Raw genomic sequence first — 25,785 nt, forward strand, 5'->3', positions numbered from 1 at the left:
ATTTTAATGATGAATAAATTCTATTCTATTCTTTATTAGAACAGCACGGAAAACAGAACAAGAAGTCTGTTCACGAATACATTTCACGCCATATGGAATATTTCGGGGTAGATTTTACATCCGCACTTATAATTAATTAACAGCGGATGGTTATAAGTATGTGGTTTTTATGAAAGCAAATGTTTTCCTCAGTTTGGAATAATTTGTATGTGAAGTTTGAAATCTTTTGAAAGTGGTTTTCCATTTTATTCTTTATATGCTTTTTTCATAAATTTTGGTCATTCATTTTCACTGTTTTGCTTAGCATTCATTTTGATCGGCTTTATATGGGCTAGTTCCTGTAGAATAATATTTCTTTGAAAATTTGAAGGGGAGTTCCTGTATCTCAATGTGTTTGTTAATTTGTGGAAGTTTGGTGTTGCCCCAACTTCAGAAATTGAGCTGTGTTATTGAAATAAAACGCACAGCAGAAATGTTTCCCTACAAATACGCTACTGCTGAGCAATTAGCAATTCGTACAGTTGAGGCAATTTTTTAATTACATCTGCAACTCAGTAAATTAATTAGATGCATTCATTTGTTGATCCCATTATATAATGTCTGCAGAAAACTTGCTAATTTCCGAAAAAATAGAAATACTGACTTATTATCTTTAAAGAAACCATTTGTTTCGTCAACTGTATTGATTTGATGGTAGATGTTTTACTGGAGTTTTATCCCAACACCAAACCAAGTGATCATCTTCATCGAGGTGTTAAAAATAACGAATTGGTGTTGGATTAAACTCCTGTAATATTTATTACTGTACCAAAAGTTCCAAACAGATTCCAATAGTTTCTATAAATTGGATCTATATTACAGACGGCTACGACCACAAAAGCTTCACTAAATTAGTAAATACTCATATGTTATTAATAATAACAAAGAAAGAAGAAGTGTTGAGTGTCAGGTGAACCAGGAGAGTTCTTGAATTGGTCATGGAATAGATCATGTCTGATTTTTTACGTAGGACAAACTGGAAGACTATTCAAAGTGCACATAAATGAACATTGAAAAGATTCCAGAATGGAAAATTGTTACTCGCTTACTCTTACAGGGTCATGAATTCAATCACGAATTCGAAACCCTTCTTTAAAAAAAAACATGCTCAATACTTCATTTTTCAAAATTCCCAATATTTCATGAATAATCAAATTGATTTGAATAACACGTCTCTGTTGAATTCTTTCTCACCAGTTAATCATTCTAAGTCCTATCCTGAAACAGCTACTACGTAATGATTTACCATTCCTGCTTGACAAAAGAAAATGTTTTATATTGAAAAACATACGGTGAATTGTATTTCCATTTGAAAAAATATATATTTGAGATGCAGAAACTCTTTTTTTCTCAACACTGGGATTTTGTCTTACGCATTCATGATGGCGTTTCAGATTATTCCTCCTGCACCGTCGCCCCCTCCACCACCCCCTCCGAAGAAAAAATATAAATTGAGCCACAGGAAGTCATCTGATGGGAACGGTAAATAGCACTATATGTATTATTATTCATAGGTATTTGTACGATAAAAACCGACATATAATGTCTTCAAAGTTGCTCAATATAATTTATTGACTCTTGAAAAAGTTTTTCAGAATTTTTTTTTGTTGGCAGATCGTGACGTGATTGTTTTGAAAAGTATCACGAACCGCAATGCGGAAAACACTCTTGAATTAGAGTGTTTTGTTGAGCAACTGGAGGAAGTGCAAAAAAATCGGATTCAGAAGATGAAAGACGAAGAGAAGGAGTTGCAAGCAAAACTGGATTCGTTGGTGAGTCAAGCCAACGCGAAAGTAATACACAAGGGAGATCTGGCTTCCATCATCGAAGTGACGGAGCAAGTACAAAGCGCAATCGCAGGTAATGCAAGTTTTTGAATGATTTGAAGATGTCAGGTATACAAGGGTGGTTTCGGAAGTACCAGGCCCAACAAAGAAAACTAAAGTTTGGGGATAAAATGTAATCACTTTTCAATCTAATCTTGCATCAAAGGTACATCTTGATAGAATATTTGTCATTGAAAAATCTGCAGTAAGAAGCATAATCTCTGCCAATTATGATGAAAAGTGTTGACTATTATTTGTAAAACTTAAAATAATGACCCTGTATTCAGTTATTGTCTATGAAAATCTGCTTCTTGTTCAACAAAACTTGTTGAATAAAGTTGCTCACAAGGATATACGTCAACATGATACAAGAAATAAATTAAACCTTGTTCCTATAGCTAATAGGTTGAAAAGAACAGATAATATAGGAATTAAGCTATGCAATGCCTTATCTGTTGAATTTCGTAACTTGCCATTTAGAAGATTCAAAAACTTATTGAAGAAAATATTAACCAAAACATCTTTTTATATGAAATTGAACAATTTTCGAAGTTATTTAAGAAGAAAGACACTTTTGTGATCACCTCCCGAACTTTTACTCAACTTTGAATACATATAATATGTTAGCTATGTGATTTATAATTTGTAAAAGCTCATTGCTTTACATTTTAGTCAATTTTTATAAGATTGGAATTTTATCTTGTTAATTTGTATTATTTTGTAAATCTAATTTATCTACAGTGGGACCCATTTTTAATGGAAACACCCCCTTAAAATTTGAAGTTGTAAATCGATTTCAATAATTTTTTTTTTAAATGTCAAGTACTAAAAGGTCTACCTTGGAACAAAATTTGAAATGTTTATTGAAGTTTCAGGGCATACTACGATATTTTTTCTTAGTCGAAAATCGGGATTTTTTATTAGCGATTTTTTTGTTGAAAAAATCACTACGCCACTGGATTCAGAGTGCCTCTAATAAGGTTGACCAAAATTTCATGAAAAAATATTCATTATTAACAAATTCATGACAACTCAAAATTTCGAAAACTCACACAGCTAACAGTCACAATTTATCATTTTTTTTATGAGTTCAACAATAAAGTGCCGCCAGATGAAAAAAAAAACAAATAGCGTAAATATTTTCAATGAAAATAACGGAATTACATTCACACAATTCAACTAACAATGAAGCAAAAAATTTTAATAAACGTAACCATTAACTAATTATTGAAATGTTTCGATTCAGTGCAACAATTAATTCTAACTCATATTCTAGTAGCCTCTACTAATCCACCACGTATTTCGATACATGTGTCGTAGCGCTTACGAATGTTTCTGATTACGTTGCTTAGTTCTTGAAAGCTAATATCTGCACATACCTGTCGAATTCTTGCACAAAGTTCATTTCTATCTCTTGAGCGGTTTTTGTAAACCTTTTGTGTAAGAAGTCCCCAGAGAAAAAAGTCCAAAACTGTGAGGTCTGGAGATCTGGGTGGTCACTCTATAAACGGACTACCACGGCCTATCCATCGGTTTGAAAAATGTTCGTTAAGCCATTGCCTCACAGCTCTGGCATAATGAACTGAACACCCATGTAACTGGACAATTAAATTTGATCGTTCATTGATTGGCAGCTCGTGAATAGCATCCCAAAACTCTGTAAATAAAAATTCTAGAAACCTCTGCACATTAATGTTTTCCTCAAAAAAGAAAGGACCAATAAATAATTCGTTCCTTCAATATCCCCCACCAGACGTTGATTATTTGGGAATACTGGCTTTTACAGTTAATTACCCAGTTAGGATTTTCCGCTGCTAAATAGCGACAATTCTGTGATGACACTTCTCCATTTGTAGTGAAAGTGGCTTCGTCGGTATATAAAATATTTTTTAGGAAATTTCTATTGTTTAAATATTTCCCTTGGGCCCATAAACAATATTCCAGGCGTTTTGCTTCGTCGCCTTCTTGAAGTGTGTGTAAAAATTTTGGCTTGAAAGGTTTAATATTCTTCGCCTTGAGACATCTCCGAATAGTTTCTCGTGGAATATTCAAATCTAAAGTGGCATTCCTTATACTGGCATTAGGATTATTTCCGAAATAATCTAAAATGATTTGATCATTCCTGTCATTCCTGTTTCGTTTTTGTATAGGATTACTTTTTAACATCATTTTTGATGCTGCACCAGTTTCATTGAATATTTTATTTATTTTATTTACCGTACCGCAGCTAATACGAGGACGATCTGGATGTCTCTCATTAAATACTCTACAAACCTCTCTAGCACTTCTAACGTCATCTCCCGAAAGGCGTACAATTTCAATTTTGTCTCTTACGCTCAATTTTGCAGTCATGACACAAAATAATTCGAAGAACTGTAAGGTGAATATTGTTGACAATAGTACACTTAAATCTTTCACAAGTGTCAAAGTGTAATATCATTTCCATGGCAACTAAGATTTAAAATGAAATATTAGGTCTTAGTTTTAGTTAATTTGCGTGAAAACTTGAATGTAATTCGGTTATTTTCATTAAAAATATTTACGCTATTCGTTTTTTTTTTTCATCTGGCAGCACTTTATTGTTGAAATCATAAAAAAAATATTCTCATGGCTATATCTGTTGATATAGGGTGTTTTTTTTTGACTGTTAGCTGTGTGAGTTTTCGAATTTTTGAGTTGTCATAACTTTGTTAATAATGAATATTTTTTCATGAAATTTTGGTCACACCTGTTTAGAGGCACTCTGAATCCAGTGGCGTAGTGATTTTTTCAATAAAAAAATTGCTAATAAAAAATCCCGATTTTCGACTAAGAAAACATATCGTAGTATGCCCTGAAACTTTAATAAACATTTCAAATTTTGTAGTACTTGACATTTCAAAAAAAAAGAAATAAAATCGATTCACAACTTCAAATTTTAGGGGGGTGTTTCCATTAAAAATGGGTCACACTGTACAAGCATTTATTAGAAACTATATTGACGAATCATATCCTCTCAGACATATTTTAGAAATTGTACTGACGTGTCTAAAAACTGTGTGTTTCTTGACACTAACGAAAATTATTATTATTTCTAGCGACGTTTAATAAGTTTGATGACGTTTATATAATAAAAACTGTCTTGCTCCTCAAAATAGCCATTAAATGCCAATTTATGCTATGTTGCTATGAAACTTTGCTAAACACTCAATTGAAACATCATCACGGCACTGTTTTTGCTCGAGTGAGCAAACGCGGCACCCTTCTTGAACACAGCTTTCTCATGTCCAAATTTTCAGATAATACACTATGTACCGCACTTTTTGAAACGCCTATTAAGTCTGCTAGCTCGCGCACTTCCAGTCGACGATCATTCAGTAGCACTTTGTGGACTTTCTTTACCGTTTCTGGAGTAGTCACCTCATTTGGTCGTAGACTGTGATGCTCATCTTGGTAGCTCATACAGTCTCGTTTAAACTCTGCTACCCAAAATTTTACTGTTGTAAACGAAGCAGCAGACTCACCCAGAGTAGAATCCAGTTCAGCTTTTATATTGGTTGGACTGAGGCCTTTCAAATAAAAGTATACCACATATGATGACCAGTTTTCTCCATTTTCACAAATTCACTGCTGTTTATGGCTGCCAAACGAATACTAAACAACGCAGCGTCTTCAAACTTGAAACATATGCTTTATAGATTGTGTACTTTCCAACACAGTGATTTTTTCAAACAACCACCGCCATCTCTAGGTCAGATTGGGTACTTCTGGGACCACCCTCTTATTTCTTCATGCGTTGCTTATTTCCAAAATTACTTGCATAACTCTTTTCTGACAGAGTTCAAAATATGCCTGAAAAAATTGCTGATTTAAATTTTTTGTTCTCTTGAGAATGAATTAATTTTCAACAATGCCTTTGAGATTCTCAAAAACGACGATTATTTTCTGTCGTTCAAAGAAAACATGTTTCCAGTTCAATTTTTCCTTACTTTAATTATGAATTTTAGGTGCTAAAGCTCCCCCAACAAACTTGGTGCTAAACAACATCAGCAGCGGTCAACAGAATTATCAATTGGTTATGGATCCGAGACTGGGCCTGATAGTGGGGGCCCTGAATCCTCCGTCTCCTGCCCAACCTGCTTCGCAACCTAAGGTTTATCAAGGCAAAGTGCAGGTGAGAAACGAATCTTTTCAATAGTGACAAGTGACAAGTATTTAAAACCTTTCTTTTGTCTCTCTCTCTCAGGTCGCCCAGAACCTACAACAAACTCCCACCACATCCAGTCAGAATTTGAGCGGAAGAGGCGTGAGGACTCGAAGAGGAGCTGCAGCTAAGCTTACGCCTCCTCCGTCTCCCGTTCCCATGCAGGCACCGCAAACTAGATCGCTTGCTACCAACCAGCAGACGAGGACGAACGCTAATCAAACGAGATCTGTAGCGGTTTCTAATCAGGTGAGTTTGCTTCTAGATTTCCCAACTTGACAGTTGAAAAAAAATTGTTTAATGTCTAAATAGGAACAAATCCCAATAAAAAGACATCAATTTTAACAGCCTCACAGTCATGTATCACTGCTAACATCTTCTCGGTTGTAGTTTTTTTTTTTTTTTTTTTTTTTTCTCTCTCAAGTTAAGAGTCCTTGAAAAAAGTCGATTCCGAAAAATGTTATAAAATACTTTCCTTGGATTCATCTGATGATAACAGACCATAACTTTTGCTTACGCCTAAAATCTTCTCGAACGAGAAAGACAAATAACTCTCAACAATTCCCCAGACACGGCCTGTCCCCACCATTCAAACAAGGTCCGTGCCGTCAAGCCAAACCAGATCGATGGCAGCTCATCAAACGAGGTCCGTCATGACTCCCCCGCAAACCAGATCCATCCAACAGACCAGGTCCATTGCTCAGGCCCAATCCAAGGCTACGCCCCCGGCCAAGCCCGTTCAGCCACCGGCGAAGGCCACTCCGTCGCCGAAAACGGCGCCGCCTCCCAAGGCCGCGCCATCGCCCAAGGCAGCTCCCCCACCTAAGGCGGGGCCTCTTTCCAAGACTACTCCGCCGCCTACAAGGAGTTTGATAACGGCCAAGAAGTCTACTGTTTCGACGCCTCAACCTTCCACCCCCAGTATCGCTACCAGGCAGAGAGGGGTGAGTTGTACAGTGAAATCCGCAGTATATGGGATGTTTTTTCAATAATATATATTATATAATTGAAATTTGACTTTGCGGTTGGTTTTTACTTGAAAGATGACATCGCTTCAGTTGTCATGTTCTAAACCTATCAAATTTCACATTTTTCAATTGAATTTTCAGAAAATTTGGTTGCCTCCAAAAATTTATCAATAACAATAGAGAATAAACTTTAATTGTCGGGTAGATCACCATAAGTTGACTTGAGGTTCTTTTACAAAACTTTATATTGGCCAAACAAGAAGAACTTTTTCCCGAAGAGTAAAATAACACAAAAGTCGTTTTTTAAATGTTGAAACCAATTCCACATTTGCGAATCATTTTTAATGGAGAGGCGAGAGTTCAACCACGAATATGAATTATAATATTTGTAAATGAAAGGTTTGAAAGTCAATCTTTTGGAATCGATAGGTTTAGGGATAAGGAAAATTCACTAAATGACTTGATAGAATTTAATTCGTCTCCTCTACTGAATCCGTTATCTAAAGTGGAAATTACTATTTGAACTCTGTGTTGGGAATCACACGTTAAAAGGTAAGACCTCGTTATTCTTTAGCTCGCACAAGTTTCTCACCTTCTGAGAGTTGTCGTTCGTACGAGAGCGACAGCTAGTTAACGGAAAAACCTATAAGTCTGACTCTGATGATAATTTTCCATGAAAAAAATGTTGAGAAATACATATAACCGAATCTATTATAATGGGGAATGTTCCTCATGACGAAAATCAAGTAGTTTTCATAAAAGAGCTCTAAAACAACGCATTTTAAACTTATCATTTCAACCTTTTTCTTTAAAAAATTATTTGAATACTTGAAAAAGAGGAATGAAATAATGCACTCAACATTTAACGGGATTCGTTTCTATTTCACCATTTGGCTACATCGGTTATAGCTAATAAAGGATAATGAGACAAACAAAGATGACATATTTCAGAGGCGTGCTGTTCTGTTCACTTATGTTCCGAGTTCCGAGACATTCTGTGACATATGACATTTTGTGCACCTAACCTATCTTCCTCCATATAAATAAATAACAAAACAACTGTTGTTTATGTGGCTTGTGGAGGTGGTATTGAACTATAATTTATATTTTGCCTCAATTGTTGATTTATAAAGATAATTTTCCTTTTCTTAAAGTAGAATATCTAGGAACGTATAAGTTATTTCAACTTGATATAGGCGCTGTTGCCAATATGTGAATTAGAAACAAATCCCTTTAAAAATTAAAACCCAACATTTGAAACATCAATTTGAAACTCAACTTTATTTTGTTCAAACTTGCATTTGGTGTAATAACCCAAATTGAGGAACATTCCCCATTGTAGCTACTGAAATTGATGGCAAAAGTAGATGTTCATATGGAAAAAATAATTGATGGTGGAATGCAAGGAATGAAACGTCGCTTTGAAAATTGGTTCACACCAGATCTTAACATGTGTTTCATTTTCATATTATTTGAAACGAAGGTGGTAGAACCAACAAATAAGAACTTGCAATTTTAATTTTTTTGGGGAATGTGTCAAAAACGTACATTGATAGTCTCAATCTAAAAAAAGATTTTCATTGTTTCCCTAAATAGGCAACTTCTTCTAATTTCATCAACTTTCTGAATATCACCTTTTCGGGTATAGTAATAGTGGTATTTGCTAGGAAAATGGTTTATATAACTGTTGGCTCAAATTCAAGAACTGTCAAGGTAATAACCAGGATTTTATTTTTTTTTTTAGCAAGCGACACCCAACGCGTTTTCTAACGTTCGTCCTTCGGAAAGCAATGTTCAAGGGGGCCTGAGTGCCGGAGGTGCTGCGGCAGGTAAAAAGATAATCGTGGATCTTACATCGGAAGAGAACAAAGGGGGAGGAATGCTGCCCGATAGTAAAGAAATATCTTTCAATAAAGTAAGTTGGTTTGTTTATCCGACAGGAGAATCAATTGATTTTTTTTTTCAGCTCCAAGGTAAGACGTACCCATCTCTTGTTGTGGTCGCTAGACCGCATCTCAGGGTGCAAGACCTCTCCGTGGATAGACCCAAGCTGGATGCGAAGGTCAAGTCGGTGCTAATGCACGCTCCCACTAAGTTCACGGAATGGTGAGTTTGTGATTATTTTCTATTTGTTTCATATGAAAAGTGTTACAAACTGAATTGAATATAAATTTCACTAGTTCGGACTTCTAGAAAATAATGATAGTTTACTAAAATATCAGTCAGGTTTCAGAAAACATCATTCATGTGAGTCTGCATTACAAGTCACAATATCAAAATGAAAAAAATCAATAGATAAGGGACATTATATCATAGCCGTATTTTTAGATCTTGAAAGAGCTTTTGAGACAATTGATCGCCACATATTACTAAATAAACTGCAAAGTATTGGTATCAGGGAAACTGTTTTGTTATGGCTGGCTTATTATTTATCACAACGCAAACAGGTAACCAAAATAAAGGATTCAGTGTCATCATCTCGCGATGTAATTTTCGGGATACCTCAGGGGAGTGTTTTGGGGCCTATATTATTTTTAATCTACCTGAATGATATAGATACCATCCATGGTTGTGATTTCATGAACCTTTTTGCAGACGGCACTTTGTTATCAATTTCAGGAGATAATATAGAAACAGTAGCTGATCAAATGAATAATGAACTAAGAAATGTTTTCAAGTACATGAATAGTAATAAATTAAAACTCAACACCTCCAAAACAAAATATATGTTCTTATCAACTGGTTATAAGCTATCACTCATCAACAATCTCAACATAAGATTACAAATTGCAGGTGATGTAATAGAGTTCGTAAGTGAAATCGAATACTTAGGTTTCATGGTGGATAATCGGTTATCTCTTCATGCTCATTTTGATTATATATATAGAAAAATTACTAAAAAATATATTTTTTCTCAAGAATTTCATCTCAGCTTTCGATGTACTCAAAAATTACATTATTTAATTGCATAATCCAACCCCATTTTGATTATTGTGCTACTCCATTATACTCATTTGACCAAAATAAGGTATCGGCTTTACAAAATTTACAGAATCGTGGAATGAGGATTATTTTAAAAGTGAATAGATATTCTGGTATATCAAACATGTTAAGTACATTGCAGTGGCTGTCTGTTTCCCACAGACTGTACGAGTTAGCAATGATATTCATTTTCAAACTAACACATAACTTGCTTCTAACTTATTTTGAAGAATTCTGTATATATTAATCTCAAATCCATAACCACTAAACAAGAGCGAGTATCTCCCAAAAATTCCATCTTCCTCGAACTAATTTGACTAGTACGATGAAGTCTTTATTTTATAAAGGTTTCAATAAGTATAACAAACTTCCACTTTCGTTGAAAGATTCAATAAATGTTTTCCAATCCAAAGAAAAACTCATGAACTATATAAAATATCATACTTGATTTTCTTTTTTCTGTTTGGTAATATATTTATTATGTATATCCTCATGTTGAAACCATTCTGGAATTATTGAAAAATGTTTTTTTTTTTTTCTATCATATCATCATTTTTGTTTGTCATTTATTTATATATTTTTAAAATAATGTATGTATATTAGGATTTTCTAAAAAAATCAATAAACATTATTATCAATATATAAAATGATTTGAAATCCCTGACAACTAAAAAAGAAGAATTGAAAATGAATAGCTGAAAATAACAATTATATTAAGCAAAAATAACCTGAAATGCAATGTTGAAATAAAGTACAAGTAAAAATAAAACGATTGAACAAAAAATAAAGAAATAAAAATGAAAATAAAACAAATGAATTGAATATCATTCACTTTGAGTTTGAATTTTTACTTGGAATTCTATAATAATAATCCTGAAATATTAATGAAAATGATAATATTTATAACAAGTACATGTTGGTGTCTGGAATAATTATTGATAAAGGTCTAATATGGGAAAAAAACATTATTCAACTATCGTCTGAGCTCTCAAAAATTACATATATGATAAGATCACTTCTTAAAACTGTATCTAGAGAAACTATAATGTCAGCTTATTATGATTACTTTTATTCAAACATGACATATGCTGTGCTGAGTTGGGGTCACTCTTCCCATTCGGAAAAAATGTTTAGGCTACAGAGGAGATGCATCCGTATTATTATGAATCTCAAATATCGCCAGTGCTGCAGACATTGTTTTGCTGAGCTTAAAACACTAACATTTCCTTGTGCATATATACTGAACTGCATTAAATATGTCTATAATAATAAACAAAAAAATTTAACACATAGCCAACTCCATAATTATGAAACACGGTGTAACCAGGACTTTATTCCTGAATATCACAGACTGCATAGAACCAGAAAAGGAACTGACTACTATGGTACATTTCTTTAATTGCTTGCCAGTGACCATAAGACTCCTTGAGGAGAGATTATTTTTCAAAAAAAACAAAGATTATTTGGTGAACAAAGCCTTTTATTCAATTCAGGAATTTTTGGATAATAACTTCGATGACCTAATTTGATTGTTTAAATTGTATTCAACTCAATGGAGAAAAAAAAATTATTTCACTCATTTTAGTTTTTAAACTGTAATTTTATAATTGTATGTATTCTTGAATTGTATTCTTGACTTGTAAAAGCACGATGTGTATTATTACCAATAAAATTGATTGATTCATTGAAATCACACAAATGCAAACATAGATAAATTATTTACAGGGAACTCATGGCTGTAAAATGAATGGGAAGCATAACATACCTTCGTGGTTTTATATATGTATTAATGAAAGTCAAAATTGATATAAATTGAATGTTTTAACAAATCGAAACAAAGAAATTGCCGGGATATTTTTTCGATTAAATTTCCGCTAATGTTTAACAGAATTGCTATTTACGGACTTTCAAGAACATCAAAAAGTCTAGTGAACAGTTGTTCATTTATTTTATGGCTGTTCTCTGTCACTTAGATTTTCAGCTCTCCGAAATTGGATATATGATGTGTGTTCTCTGAAACTAGTTTCAATAGCTCGCTTTCTCTGCCCAATATATTTTTTGTGACGTTCCTCGCAGTTCATAATCATATATTCCCGATTTAAACTTTCAAATAGCTCATCTTTATGGTTGCCTAAAATTTGTTTAAGAGGGCAAGCAGACTGCAGTATTTAATCTACGCCAGAGATTCCAGTCTCGCCTTTCGCTGCCGTCCATATCATTTGAAATTGCTAGAAAGTTTTGAATAATCAACGACTTCAAAAAGTTGATTCCTTCTAGGTTGATTCAACAAGGGTTAGTAAGAGCTGAACAAAAATGTACGGTGCATACCGCGACGCCCCTCAAACTGGGCATGTACAGCGACGTTTCCAAATTTCCCTATTCTGGAGGATATGTATGGATATCCGAGTGCTGTCCCCAAAGGTTCGTTTCTGTGTTTAGCGGATCCCTCTTCGAAGGTTCTCCGCACCCGCCGATGGTGATTCTGAAGTTGCTGTACCATTGGGCGTGTCAAACCAATATCCAGAACGTAACTCAGTGGGTAAGTCATTTTCTTATAATAAATACTATCGTGACTAGAAAAATGTCAACTGCCATGTAACTAATCGTTGTGGAATAAGAATCAGATATTATTCACATGAGTTCTACTTTTAATGAATGGTAACAAATTGCACTTACATGGAACACTGTCATCCTCACTGGTATACATCGATGTTTCGCCTTAAGACACTTGCCCCAAGGCTCTTCAGTACCAAAAATTAATCACTCCTAAAAATATAAACCCATCAATTCAGTATGATAACATTTTGTCCCAGATTTCTTGACAAGTTTTTCTTGCAAGTGTAAGAGAAGCTTTGATATCTTAATGGATAAATTGGGAGTGCAAAACTCATACAAAAAACAAAGAGAAATAAATCAATCAATAACTTGCTTTATTTGTCCAATTCTCAAATACGAATATGGAATAATTTTTTTCCATAAGTGCAATGGCACTTGTTTTAAAAGAACATCAGGTTAATATAAAATACACACATTGGAAAAGTCTAGGGATATTTTTAAAAATGGCAATAATTTTTTTTAGATCGCTTTAGGGAAAAAAAAGTTGATGGGTGATTATTAAACGAATGTAACTTACAACAAAATTTATTAAATGGTCAAAAATACTGAGTGTGCATATAAGCAAAACTAAAAAAAAATATGGCTCTTCTTTGGCACCCCGAAAAAAAATCATAATACAAAAAAAATTGGAATCAGTACAAAATATGGCCTCCACACTGGTTTATTACGGCCCTACATCTATCGTGCATCGACAAAATGAGATTATCAATGTCTTGTTGAGGTACATTTGCCCATTCAGCGATTAAAAGCTCTCTCAATTACTCCCCATATGCGGAGTAATTCTTCGTTGAAGCATGTCCCACACATGCTCGATGGGATTCAGGTCCGGTGATTGTGCTGGCCATGGCAATACATCAACTCCTTCGTTGGTGAGCCAGTCAGTCACTAGACGCGCGACATGTGGACGAGCATTATCGTGCATTAGGTGGAAGTTTTCACCAACAGCACCAGCAAACGGACGGACGATAGGTAGAAGAATGGTGTCGAGGTACTGTCGAGCTGTGAGGGAGCGATTTGGAAAAACGAGATCGGTTCTGCCGCCGATCATGATTCCGCCCCGTAGCATTACTGTACCACCTCTGTATGTGTGGACTTCCTGGACGTGTCTCAAACGTTCATTATTTCCAGGTCGTCTCCACAGTCTTACTCGACGAGAATCTGGATGAAATCCAAATCTGGATTCGTCTGTAAACAAAACTGTGGCCCAATCATTTGCATCCCAGTTTTGATGTTCTTGACACCACTCTAATCTTCTACCGCGATTGCCTCTCGGCAAAGGTGGACATCTAAGTGGCCTTCTGTTGTGGAGATCTGCTTCATGCAGTCGATTTCTGACAGTATCACGACCAATGGTTACCTGGTGCGTCTGCTGCAACACGTTAACCAACTCAGGTGCTGTGATTGTCGGTTGTCTTCTTGCGGTTAAGACCAAAAATCGGTCTTGAACTGCAGTTGTAGCGCGTCCTCGCCCTGGATGTTGTTCGGCTGGACTGCCAGTTTCACGGAAACGCCACCACAATCGACTGATAACACTTTGGGAGACCCCCAAACGAAGAGCTACATCATTTTGTCGCATGCCACCTTGAAGAAGCCCTACAGCTCTATTCATCTCAGCCAATGGTAAGTGATGGCGTTCCATGTTAAAGCACAATATTTCCAGTTCAATTGCTGAGCAAGAACTGCATAGAATGTACAAACTCGACACTTTCAGATTATTCATTTTAGCCGAAAACGTACAGTTTGTAAAAAACTTGATAAAAGATTAGTTACCGTTTTTGCAGGCTTCGTTTAACCCATAGAAATCTACAGGGTGGTCGAGTGTACCAATTTAATCGAAATTAAACGACCTCATGCATTTATTTTTATGATATTTAGTATGTTATAAAAATATCCCTAGACTTTTCCGATGTGTGTACTATACATATACACACATATATGCCATTCATACACATACCACACACAAATTTATAATATACAAGTGATAATACAAATAAAGTATAATATATGAATAAAAGAGAAGTGGGTATTGATTTAAAAAAAGGGATTTTATTTAACAAAAAACTGATAAAAAGAACTGCTTGAAATTTTTTTTATTTAGGCATACAAGTTACCGAGTGGTCTGTCTAATGTATTATTAACATGGCATTTTTAACTTCAAATTATCTCGAAAACTAATCGTTACAAAATTTTTTTTTCAAACATAGTTGTAAAGGTATTCAAAAGACCTTTAAAACAAGGTGCCACTCGACCTACTTTCCTTATCAAAATAAGGGTCGTCGGACGCACCCCTCCGAGGGGGTGCGTACTACAAAAAATCTGATTAGTCTGAAAGGTGTCCCCCTTTAATTAGAAATCGACGTGTCCGAGCTTTTTTTTTTAAATCTTACTTTTTATATTCAAAAATGGCTCTGTTAAGTTTTCGTTGTTACACCCTGTATATTACTGAAGAAATTAGCCAGCGAAACGTCAGGAAGAAATTCCAAAAATCCACAGCCTCAGAACCCGGAAAATAGTGACACTGGAAACCTCGGCCGCAAATGCCTTGACCATTTTGTCAACTATCTACCTATCAAGTGTTATCATAGTGGCTCGATATGATTGAATATGAGAGATTATACAGTTTGATTATTAATTGACGAAAAGAAATTTGTCGCTGTACTTTCAGCCATCATTGATGATGATGATGATGAAAAGTATTACTTTGATTTCAAGAAGTTTGAGAAAGGGTAAAGATATTTTTTCACTTAACTAACAAATCACTAAAGAATCTGATGTATGGAATTGAGGAATATGTCTTGATCACACAGGTGAAGGTGGACAACCTGTACGTGAAGGGAATGTTCACGTGGTTGCGTTCAATATGCACGGTTGCCATCCAGACGCACATCCGGCAGCTGGGCGGCCCCGGCGTCAAGGTGGAAGTGGGCGTCATCTCCTTGGGCACGACCTCGCAGGACGGCAACCAGCGCCAGGTCAAGGTGGAGGTTTTGGGCGTGCTGGAGACCACGTCGAAACTCATCCGTCTTCGCGCCGTCGAGCCCCAAGCCGAAGGCGACAGGAACTACAAGAAGCGCTTCTCGAAGATCCTCGAGCCGATTTTCCAGTGGGTCCACCCGCAGAGTATGCTCGTGGCCGATTTGACGGTCGACAAGCAGACGCTGATTGGCATGGGGTTCACGAACGTCGTGCAGTCCTCCGCCAATGAGTTCGGCAGCAACAAGCAGATAATGGAGTACTTGAGGAGGATAGTGCCGAGGATGTTTCAGAATACGTTGTCGTTGCTGTCCAGGCAGATCATCCAGCAGGTGAGTGAGACAGTTTTTTGCAGAGAAGAGAAAATGAACTTTCTATGTTTCTTACCACTTTTATTTGTAACTAATGTTACTGAAGTTTCGTCCTATACGGACATTTTCAAACTTATACAATATACCTGCACCCTGAGTCCAACTATAGACTTCATTGCTTCTTTACTGGATAATAATAATAATAATAATATTTATTAGTCTCAAGAAACACACAGTTTTTAGACACGTCAATACAATTTCTAAAATAGGTTTGAGAGGGTAAGATTTGTCAATATAGTTTTAAAAAAAATGCTTGTAGATAAATTAGATTTACAGAAAAAAAAATACAAGTTAACAAGATAAAATTCCAATCTTATTAGACTTGAATATTACTGGAGTTTTTTCCCAACACCAAATCGTTATTTTTACACCTCGACACGTGTTTCGATCACCAAGTGATCATCTTCAAGAGGAAGATAAAATCTTCCTCTTGAAGATGATCACTTTGTCATCAAAACACGTGTCGAGGTGTAAAAATAACGATTTGGTGTTGGGAAAAAACTCCAGTAATATTCATTACTACACCAAAGGTTCCAAACAGTATATCACAAGTACTTATAAGACTTGACTAAAATGTAAAGCCATGAGCTTTTACAAATTATAAACACATAGCTAACGTATTATATATATTCAAAGTTGAGTTAAAGTTCGGGAGGTGACCACAAAAGTGTCTTTCTTCTTGGATAACTTCGAAAAATTGATCAATTTCATATAAAGAATGTTTGGTTAATATTTTCTTCAATAAGTTGTTAAATCTTCTAAATGGCAAGTTACGAAATTCGGCAGATAAGACATTGTATAGCTTAATTCCTATATTATCTGTTCTTTTCAACCTATTAGCTGTAGGAACAAGGTTTGATTTATTTCTTGTATCATGTTGATGTATATCCTTGTGAGCAACTTCATTCAACAAGTTTTGTTGAACAAGAAGCAGATTTTCATAGACAATAACTGAATACAGGGTCGTTATTTTAAGTTTTACAAGTAATAGTCGACACTTTTCATCATAATTGGCAGAGATTATGCTTCTTACTGCAGATTTTTGAATGACAAATATTCTATTAAGATGTACCTTTGATGCATTATTCCAATTGATTATACCATACCTAAGGACTGAATGAAAAAGAGAATGATATGTTGCAAGTGCCACACTTTGATTTACAATTTTTTTAATTCTTCTGATAGCAAAAACCGTCTTACTAAGTTTACTACACATGTTATTTATGTGGTCTATCCATTTCAGGTTGGAATCTATTTGTACTCCCAAAAATTTGGTAGAATTTTTGTTATCTCGATTTAAGCAAATTGTTTCAAAAGTTACGAGTTTCTGTTCATTGAGAATCAAGTCATTTAGTGTGAACCATGATCGAGCTTTCTCTAATATGTCAGTATGGATCATATGAGGATCATCTATTTTATATATATTTATATCTATTTTATATGTTTCTGCATACAATATAGTTTCTATGCCTGATGAGTTCATCACATGAGGTCGGTGATATAGATTAGAAACAGAAGTGGCCCCAATATTGACCCTTGTGGCACCCCTCTTAAAATTTTTCTTTTTTCACTTTTGGTATTTCCTAGATCAACAATTTGATATCTTTCGTTAAGGTATGACTTCATCATGTCCAGGCAGACACCTCTCACTCCGTAGAAATCTAATTTGGCCAATAAAATCGAGTGATTTACCGAGTCGAATGCTGAAGTAAGATCTGTAAAAACGCTCACATATTTTTCTTGGTTATCAAAGGCGTCTTTTATACTATTTGTGAGAAAGTTTATTGCTTCAGACGTCGATTTTCCTTTCCGAAATTTTTTGGTTCAGATGTAACACCTTTTTTATGAATCGGCAGGATTCTACCAATTTTTAATTGCCTTCACTTAGACAGGTATTGATAATATCTGTTAAGGGTTGAGTTATACATTCAACGGCACTTTTTATGACTAAAACATTCACACCGTTTATATCTTCCGTTTTTTTATTTTTTAATTTGGTTATGATTATTCTCACCTCATCTGTCATTACAGGCCTAAAGAACATCCACTTATTTGTGTTCATTTTTTATCCATAAAAGCAATAGGGTCAACATCAGATTTGGGGTAGTGCAGTAGAGTTGTGTTTATGTTATGATAAATACTACACTATTGCTGTATTTGTTGATCTACGAAAAGCATTTGATGTTGTTGATTTCTCTATATTACTTGAAAAAATGGGAATAAGAGGAAATGTTCTCTCTTTACTGAAAACATACCTTCTAGATCGCAAACAATTCACAATGGTTGATGGCATTTCAAGCCAAACTGAAACTACCAAAGCAGGTGTGCCCCAAGGCTCAGTCCTTGGACCCCTACTCTATACATTACATGTTCTGTCATTGAAAACTGCTAACATTATAAGTAGATGTATTGCTATATATTTTACCTTATTTAAGCTAAATAGATTTTTAATATTCACTTTGGAATTTATAACCTTTGTTTTTTCTTAGTCTCACAAAGATTCATGAACTACTCACTTACCGATGTATACTAGGTAATTATTTTTATATTTCTATATATAACGTGCTATCCCACAGGTTAAGTTGTAAAACAGCCTTGGCTGAACTTCGCCCTTTCATTGATTCTTGTATTCACTTCTTTATAAACAATGTATGTCAGTGAATAAAGCCCATTTATTATTATTATTATTGTTATAACTGTATAAGTTTGAAAATGTCTTTGTGGGACGAAACTGCAGTAACGTTAGTTACAATTGAAAGTGGTAAAAAACATAGAAATTTTCATTTATCTTTTCGTTATGATCTCCTACCAGGTAGTAACGGCTACATCCATCAATTTATATATTTTTTGCTGTATTTTCCTCTGTTTATTGGTAAGAGGGTAGTAAAAATTATAGAAAAAAATATCTGCTGTCATCAAGCCCTATATTTTACAAGTAATGAAAATTATCTCCATCATCATGAAAAATGGTAATTAAAAACATGGAAGTTTTAATTCTCACTTTTAAACTCCTTCCAGCTAAGGATTAAGGAGATCTTATCTATCAAGGGACATTCCTCATTATCAAACTTCCAGTGTTACTTAAATAGGAATTTATTTTTAATAGCTCCTCTGTCCAAATAATACTGACATGAAAAATACTACAAAAAAATAGGGGACAATTTTAATAAGTCATAATTTGGTAACTATGCCTTCAAATTAATTTTTAACATATTATCAAATGTTAAGATCTATTTTAGCTAGTCTTTGTACTTAACAAATTACTTCCAGTAATTTTCAATTCTAATGGGGAAACAATCCCCTGGGTCCTCTCTTAACTACATTTTTTTTACTTGACGGCCCCATAAAAGTATAGGGGCGCCTCCAAAAATTGCACTCTTTCAAAATCTTTTGAATGGGTGCGGGCAATTTAAAGGGTTTCAGCAAAGATGGCCTCGCTATACGCTCATTGACTCATCAAGCTCCCCTTGACAAAGAAGGCAGAATGAAATTCATGCTGCTTATATCTAGTAGTTCACCTCTAAGTTAGTCAAGGGTGTGGATGTGGCGTCATCTAGTGGAGGGAGGACAAAGATCTAGCGCTTTTTAAATGAAGGATTCCTTTCTTTTACATAATTTGCAGTCCGCTACGGGGGGCAACAAAATGTAGGGTTATATGTTTAGATTATTATGAACAACCATGTACACAAATCTAAAGAAATGAACTTTAAACGTTCAAGCCAGAAAAAAAAGTTACACAAATATTGTGCATTCAACTTTGATGGCTCAAGTGAAGCAAAATTATGAATACATTCTAAATTCCATGTGTTTGAAAAGCCCATAGGGGTTGGAAATTTGAACTGGGATTTTTGATAAGGAGCATTATATCATAGCCGTATTTTTAGATCTTAAAAGAGCTTTTGAGACAATTGATCGCCACATATTACTAAATAAACTGCAAAGTATTGGTATCAGGGAAACTGGTTTGTTATGGCTGGTAAACAAAATAAAGGATTCAGTGTCATCATCTCGCGATGTCATTTTCAGGGTACCTCAGGGGAGTGTTTTTTGGGACCTATATTATTTTTAATCTACCTGAATGATATAGATACCAACCATGGTTGTGATTTCATGAACCTTTTTGCAGACGACACTTTGTTATCAATTTCAGGAGATAATATAGAAACAGTAGCTGATCAAATGAATAATGAACTAAGAAATGTTTTCAAGTACATGAATAGCAATAAATTAAAACTCAACACATCCAAAACAAAATATATGATCTTATCAACTGGTTATAAGCTATCACTCATCAACAATCTCAACATAAGATTACAAATTGCAGGTGATGTAATAGAGTTCATTGATTGATTGAAGTATCTGTGATTTATAAATCATTCCCTCACTTTTAATGGAAACTCTCTGAGTTCGACCATTTAGGTATGAACTAGCCCATTTCAAAGCGTTTCCTCTAATTCCATACTTCTCTAATTTATACATCAGAAGAGATCTGTCCAAACAGTCATGTGCTTTAGAAAGATCTAAAAACATTCCTAAAGATAAATATTTTTTTTCAATGAAATTCGATACATGTTGAGTGAATTGAATAGTATAATAAGGTACAGTACAATAATAAATAAGACGGTTGAATAATAATATAGTAACAATAATAATAGTAATATTAATATCCTTCCTATAAATCTACATTGACGTCAATGGGTTAAGATTTGCAATAGGTGATATTTATTACAACTACAGTTCCCATATCACAATTTTTATAATTGGTCAACATTACATGTTGAATAATTTAAGAAGGACTATTAAAAGAATGTTTAAAAGAATTTTGTCCAGTACTCAGTTATGGTGCAATCGCATAGAGACCCATCACCAACTGTTGAAACTATAATAAACTTTGGTTTTTAGATAATCAATGACTGAGAGTCTGAATTTGTTGTGGTTTTCTGTATTTCTAATTTCTCTTGGGAGAGATTGATAAGCTTTTATGGCTTTGTAATGCGGTCCTTTTTCAAAAAATGATAAATTATGTCTCGGTATGCTTAGTTCGTTCTTGTGTCTGGTATTTATAGTCATTTGGTTTGAGTAAAGGTCGCAGTTTCTCATGAAGATACTATGTTTTTTGACAAACATGACTAATTGCAGAAAATAGATTGAAGGAACTGTTAATATGTCTAGCATCTTGAAGTGTGGTCTACATGTTGATCTATGAGGTAGTTTTGACATACAGCGAATTATCCTTTTTTGAGTTTTGAAGGTTTTATATGACTGTGTGGATGATCCCCAGAAAATAATTCCGTATTGAATAATAGATTGAATATGCGCATAATAGTATATCTTCAGACTATCTAATGATACTTGATCTCTTAGTGCACGGATTAGACCTACTGTAGTACCCAGTCTAGATTTAAGTTTGTTTAGATGGATGTCCCATGTAAGATTATTTTCCACTGTGACCCCTAAGAATTTAATATCACTTCTTTCAGGAATAGATTTGTTAAGCAATTTGGCATATATCGATTGGGATTTGCTGAATGTTATAAGCCCTGTTTTTCCTGTATTCAATTTTAGGTCATTTTCCTTGCACCAATCAATCATTTTTTGAGCTGCTTGGGATAATTGTCTGGAGAGGGTAGACGGGGCTTCGGCTGACACTATAACCGATGTATCATCTGCAAACTGGTATACTAGTCCAGGGTCGAGTGGAATTTGAGAGATCATTTGCATATACTAGGAAAAGAACTGGGCTCAGGATAGACCCCTGTGGTACTCCTTGTGTAATGGGGTTTTTAGTGGAAAGAGCCGACGAATTATTTTGAGAAACGTCCACTATTTGTGATCTCCCGGATAAGTAAGAAGTGATGAAGTCATGTGCTTTGCCTCTAATACCATATCCTTCTAGTTTATTTAGTGGAATCCTGTGATTCACCATAATTTGTAGATTTTGTAAATACATTTTAATTTGTTTTTTAACCTGACGCTGACGTTTCCTGTTCTGTGTTGATCGTTTTGCAATACAAGTATTATTATTGTTAATTAAATTTTTATTAAATTGATTATAGTACGCATCTCATTTTTACGTATGGGGGAGGTTTAAATGACCGCCAGATTTGATTGAAGAAAACGTTTTCCATTGTTCCAAAATGTTCAAAATCAAAATGAATTTTCAAATAGGTACGTTAAATGTTTTTATTGTAGTTTTTGGACGAGCTGGTGTGGCGTGAATGGTTCGGCACTTCTTCGCTGCAAGCTTTCGACAATTTAGTCATCCACATGTCCGAACAAACTCGGCACGACAGCAATCAATCGCTCATAGTCCGTCTGAACAAAGTAGCTCAAAACCCGTTCAAAAACTGGAGCATACCACTGACCAATTCCACCAAAGTGGTCGAGAACGTCTCGAATGCCAACAAGAAACAGAGGACGAGGTGAGTGAGTGTGAAATGCTAAAAGTTTTGTTCTACTGGAATTTTTATGATCTCTGTAGGAAACCTGACCCACCGAAAGTGACCCAAAACGTAGTGACGGACATCAACCGTCCCCCCAAGAGCATCTCGCCAGACGTTCCGGAGCAGATGGTTCCTCTGGAGAACTACTACTACGGCACGATAGATACGTATTCGAAAACGCCTTCGATAGTCCTCAACATGAAGTGTCCGTTCTGCAAAGCGACGTTCGACAACAATATCCAACTGATGAATCATTTGTTCAAGCACGCGCACAACGTGTCACAGGACGCGCAGCTCTGCAGGTACTGCTTGACGAGTGTTACGACAGCCAACGATCTTCTCAAACATATATGTAAGTACTGTTTTTTTTTTTTTTTTTTTCGAGAGAACGATTTTTGCCGGTATGTAAGAGTTTCGCAAGTATGGGAGTGATCAAATGAAGGGTGTAGTTGGTGCAAGTGTTTCAATAAATTATATTAACGGTGAGAGGTCTAAAGCAGTATGGAATCTAGTAAAGAACTATACTGGTGGTGGAAAGAAGCAGCTTGATTCTGTAATAGATAATGTTTTTCCGAAGGAAAATGACAAAACAAAAGCACTTTGCAAAGTCTTCAATTTTTTCATACATAATTGTACAAATATTACAAATCAAAATCGTGGAAGTGGTTTTCTAACCTCTCCCATTTTACAAACAAAGCATATTTTTCAAACCTGTTGATTCGAAAGAAATATATGACATTATCAAAAACCTTAACAATGCTGAATCAGTAGACGAAGATGGAATCCCTGTCAAATTACTGAAACATATAACACATGAGATTCGTGAGCCTTTATCAAATATAATTAATCTATATTTTTCAACGGGTATTTTTCCAGATAATTTAAAAATAGCATATGTGAGACCTATATATAAAAAAGGCGAAAAAAGTGAGCTCAACAACTACAGACCTATTGCACTTCTTCCCAATATCAGTAAAGTTTTAAAAAAATGTATATACATGAAATTAATAACCTTTCTGGAAGGTAATAATCTTCTGTCTGATACCCAGAATGGTTTCAGGAAAAAGAAATCAACCATTAGAGCAACCTATCAGGCTTTATGTAACATAATAAATTCCATCAACAAAAATAAAATTACAACAGCTGTTAATTTGGACCTGTCAAAAGCCTTCGATAACGTTGAGTATGAAATATTGGGTGTCAAGTTGTCAAATTATGGTATACGAGGTTTGCCTCTCAAATTAATAAAATCATATCTGGAAAATAGAAGGCAGTGCGTGATTCAAAGGGATCAAATAAACGGCGAACTAATAACATCAATTAAAGAGAAAATAATCAGAGGGGTACCCCAAGGGTCAATCTTGGGTCCTTTACTCTATATATTATATACTAATAACATATCAGACGCTGTGAATGAATTTATGGTGCAATATGCTGATGATTGCTTTGTGATTTTTAGTTCAGATGATGCTTCTTCTGAAAAACCAATATCTTTTCCTCCCTGAACCTGCTAGAAAACTACTTTTCAGCCCATAATCTGAAATTGAATACCAATAAAACGCATGCCATAACGTTTACACGAACAGAACTAAATGTAGTTAATCTGATAATTCCAATTTGAAGGCCCTAAAAAGTCTTACAAAATTCTTTACTTTAGATTAACTCTTTTTGAAGCGATAACTTCTTATGGGAGGATAAACCGCTTCTTTACATAACGCGTAATGGCGCCAGTTTGTATGGCTTTCCTTTCTCTCACGCATACGTCAGCGGAAGGCAGGTTCCTCCTCTCTCGTCGGGCAGACGTTCAGTGTTTAGTGTGCGATAGACATATACTGTTGACAGTATTATAAAAATCTAATCAGCAAGCACGTAATATTTTTTTATTATGCGTAACGTGTCTTGAAAATGATAATACTAATTTTGTGTATGTACATTATTAGTATCATTATTTAATCCTACAAAAGTAACAATTGGCTTATGGTGGCTATAATATATGTACATACACAAAATAATCAATAAAAGATTTTATTAATAAATAACCTTTCCTTACATTATCATACATAAAATTTAAGTAGTAACCTAAGCTTTTCTCAAGTTGAACAATTTCAATATTAAATAGTTCAACTTGAATTAGTTTAAGTTATCACTTCTGTCGAGCGTCCCGAGAAGCACAGGTTTTTTTTCAATTATACATATACACATATATACATTGAAAATCATAAATCCATCATTATACTTCTTTGATACATTGTTGATTTGAAAAAAATTTTTTATTGGTAAATAGTTTGTTGTGAGCTATAGAAATTTTTTTTTTTTTAGTTAACGAATTTTTTTTTTTTTTTTAGTAAATGTTATTTTGATTATTGTTCTAGCGACTTCCCATCCAGCAGAAACAAAATTCGACAATGGTTTCGTTTGCCTGATTTGCGAAACGCAGTACATGAACCCGTTCGTGCTCGGTAAGCACATGTCCAAAGAGCACTGTCCCTCCGAACTGCCGTACCAATGCGGCACATGCGGATACAAGTGCTCCAACCACAAACAGGCCATCGATCACTTCTACAGGACGCACGATAACGGACCAACCATCCAGTGTCCATTCTGCCTCAAATCGACCACCGTCTTCTCGTCCAGCAGGAATATCGTGCAGAATATGAACTATTTCATCCAGCATTTACAGGTGAGTTTGTATAAAATTTCACTACAAATAATCTTGATGTTGAGAACGAGGGTAGTATATCGACAAAAATTGAAAAATTAATGTGATTTGTTTGATTGTTGATCCCCAAAGACATGCATGATAATTGAGTGCATGAAAGAGAATAACAAATTATATGAAAACAGTAATTTAATACTGGATAGAGTCAGATGAAATCCAGAAGTGTTTCATATCAAGTGAGGGCGATGGTATCTTTCCGTAAGAAGACGCCATCTATGGGATTGATAGAGAACTATAGCCTCAGATATAAAAGATGAACGAGGCTTCCCAAGGCGGTCATTTGCAAAGCAAAGCTTCGACGTCGACCGCCGATGAGATTCGTCTTCTGCCTTTCACTGCAGCTCTCACTGAAGGGCAAGTAGCTGAAAATCCGAGACCAAGCTCATATTCGTCAAATCATTTTCTTCGATATACAGGGGTGTAACTGAATAAGTGTAAAACATTCAAGGAAGTGATTCCTCTTCGAAAAAAAGATAGGATCTTTCATATAAAGAAACTTCATTGGAGCATCCCTTGTTAAGATACAGCCCCTTAAAGGGGGCACATAAAATTTGTATAACAATTTTTTTTCACAAGCACTGAAAAAGTTACAATATTGAAATTAACCTGACGTTTTGTACTACCAAAAAGACACTTGGCCAGTAATTTATTTGGTTCACCCTATG

The 25,785-nt window shown here is 34.9% G+C and overlaps 1 protein-coding gene and 1 non-coding gene across 5 annotated transcripts in view; one reads left to right on the forward strand and one right to left on the reverse strand.

The window, feature by feature from the left end:
• row (relative of woc) overlaps positions 1-25,785 on the forward strand; it is a 35,615-nt gene that overhangs the window by 5,571 nt on the left and 4,259 nt on the right. For all 4 annotated transcript variants that reach the window (XM_074182200.1, XM_074182243.1, XM_074182298.1 and 1 more), the window contains 12 exons: positions 1,434-1,521; positions 1,654-1,899; positions 5,852-6,018; positions 6,091-6,297; positions 6,618-6,992; positions 8,761-8,931; positions 8,983-9,122; positions 12,276-12,537; positions 15,422-15,919; positions 22,151-22,380; positions 22,440-22,753; positions 24,774-25,081. In XM_074182200.1, coding sequence (XP_074038301.1) covers positions 1,434-1,521; positions 1,654-1,899; positions 5,852-6,018; positions 6,091-6,297; positions 6,618-6,992; positions 8,761-8,931; positions 8,983-9,122; positions 12,276-12,537; positions 15,422-15,919; positions 22,151-22,380; positions 22,440-22,753; positions 24,774-25,081 — 3,006 coding nt within the window. The remainder of the gene's footprint in view (positions 1-1,433; positions 1,522-1,653; positions 1,900-5,851; positions 6,019-6,090; positions 6,298-6,617; positions 6,993-8,760; positions 8,932-8,982; positions 9,123-12,275; positions 12,538-15,421; positions 15,920-22,150; positions 22,381-22,439; positions 22,754-24,773; positions 25,082-25,785) is intronic.
• On the reverse strand, positions 19,318-19,439 carry LOC111510659 (U4atac minor spliceosomal RNA). Its single transcript, XR_002722809.1, has one exon. It is a non-coding gene; the product is annotated as a U4atac minor spliceosomal RNA (small nuclear RNA).

The sequence above is a fragment of the Leptinotarsa decemlineata genome, unplaced genomic scaffold, assembly GCF_025532065.1.
Source record: "Leptinotarsa decemlineata unplaced genomic scaffold, Ldec_3_MD MMD2_P_RNA_scaffold_1, whole genome shotgun sequence".
In the NCBI taxonomy this organism is placed as follows: domain Eukaryota; kingdom Metazoa; phylum Arthropoda; class Insecta; order Coleoptera; family Chrysomelidae; genus Leptinotarsa; species Leptinotarsa decemlineata.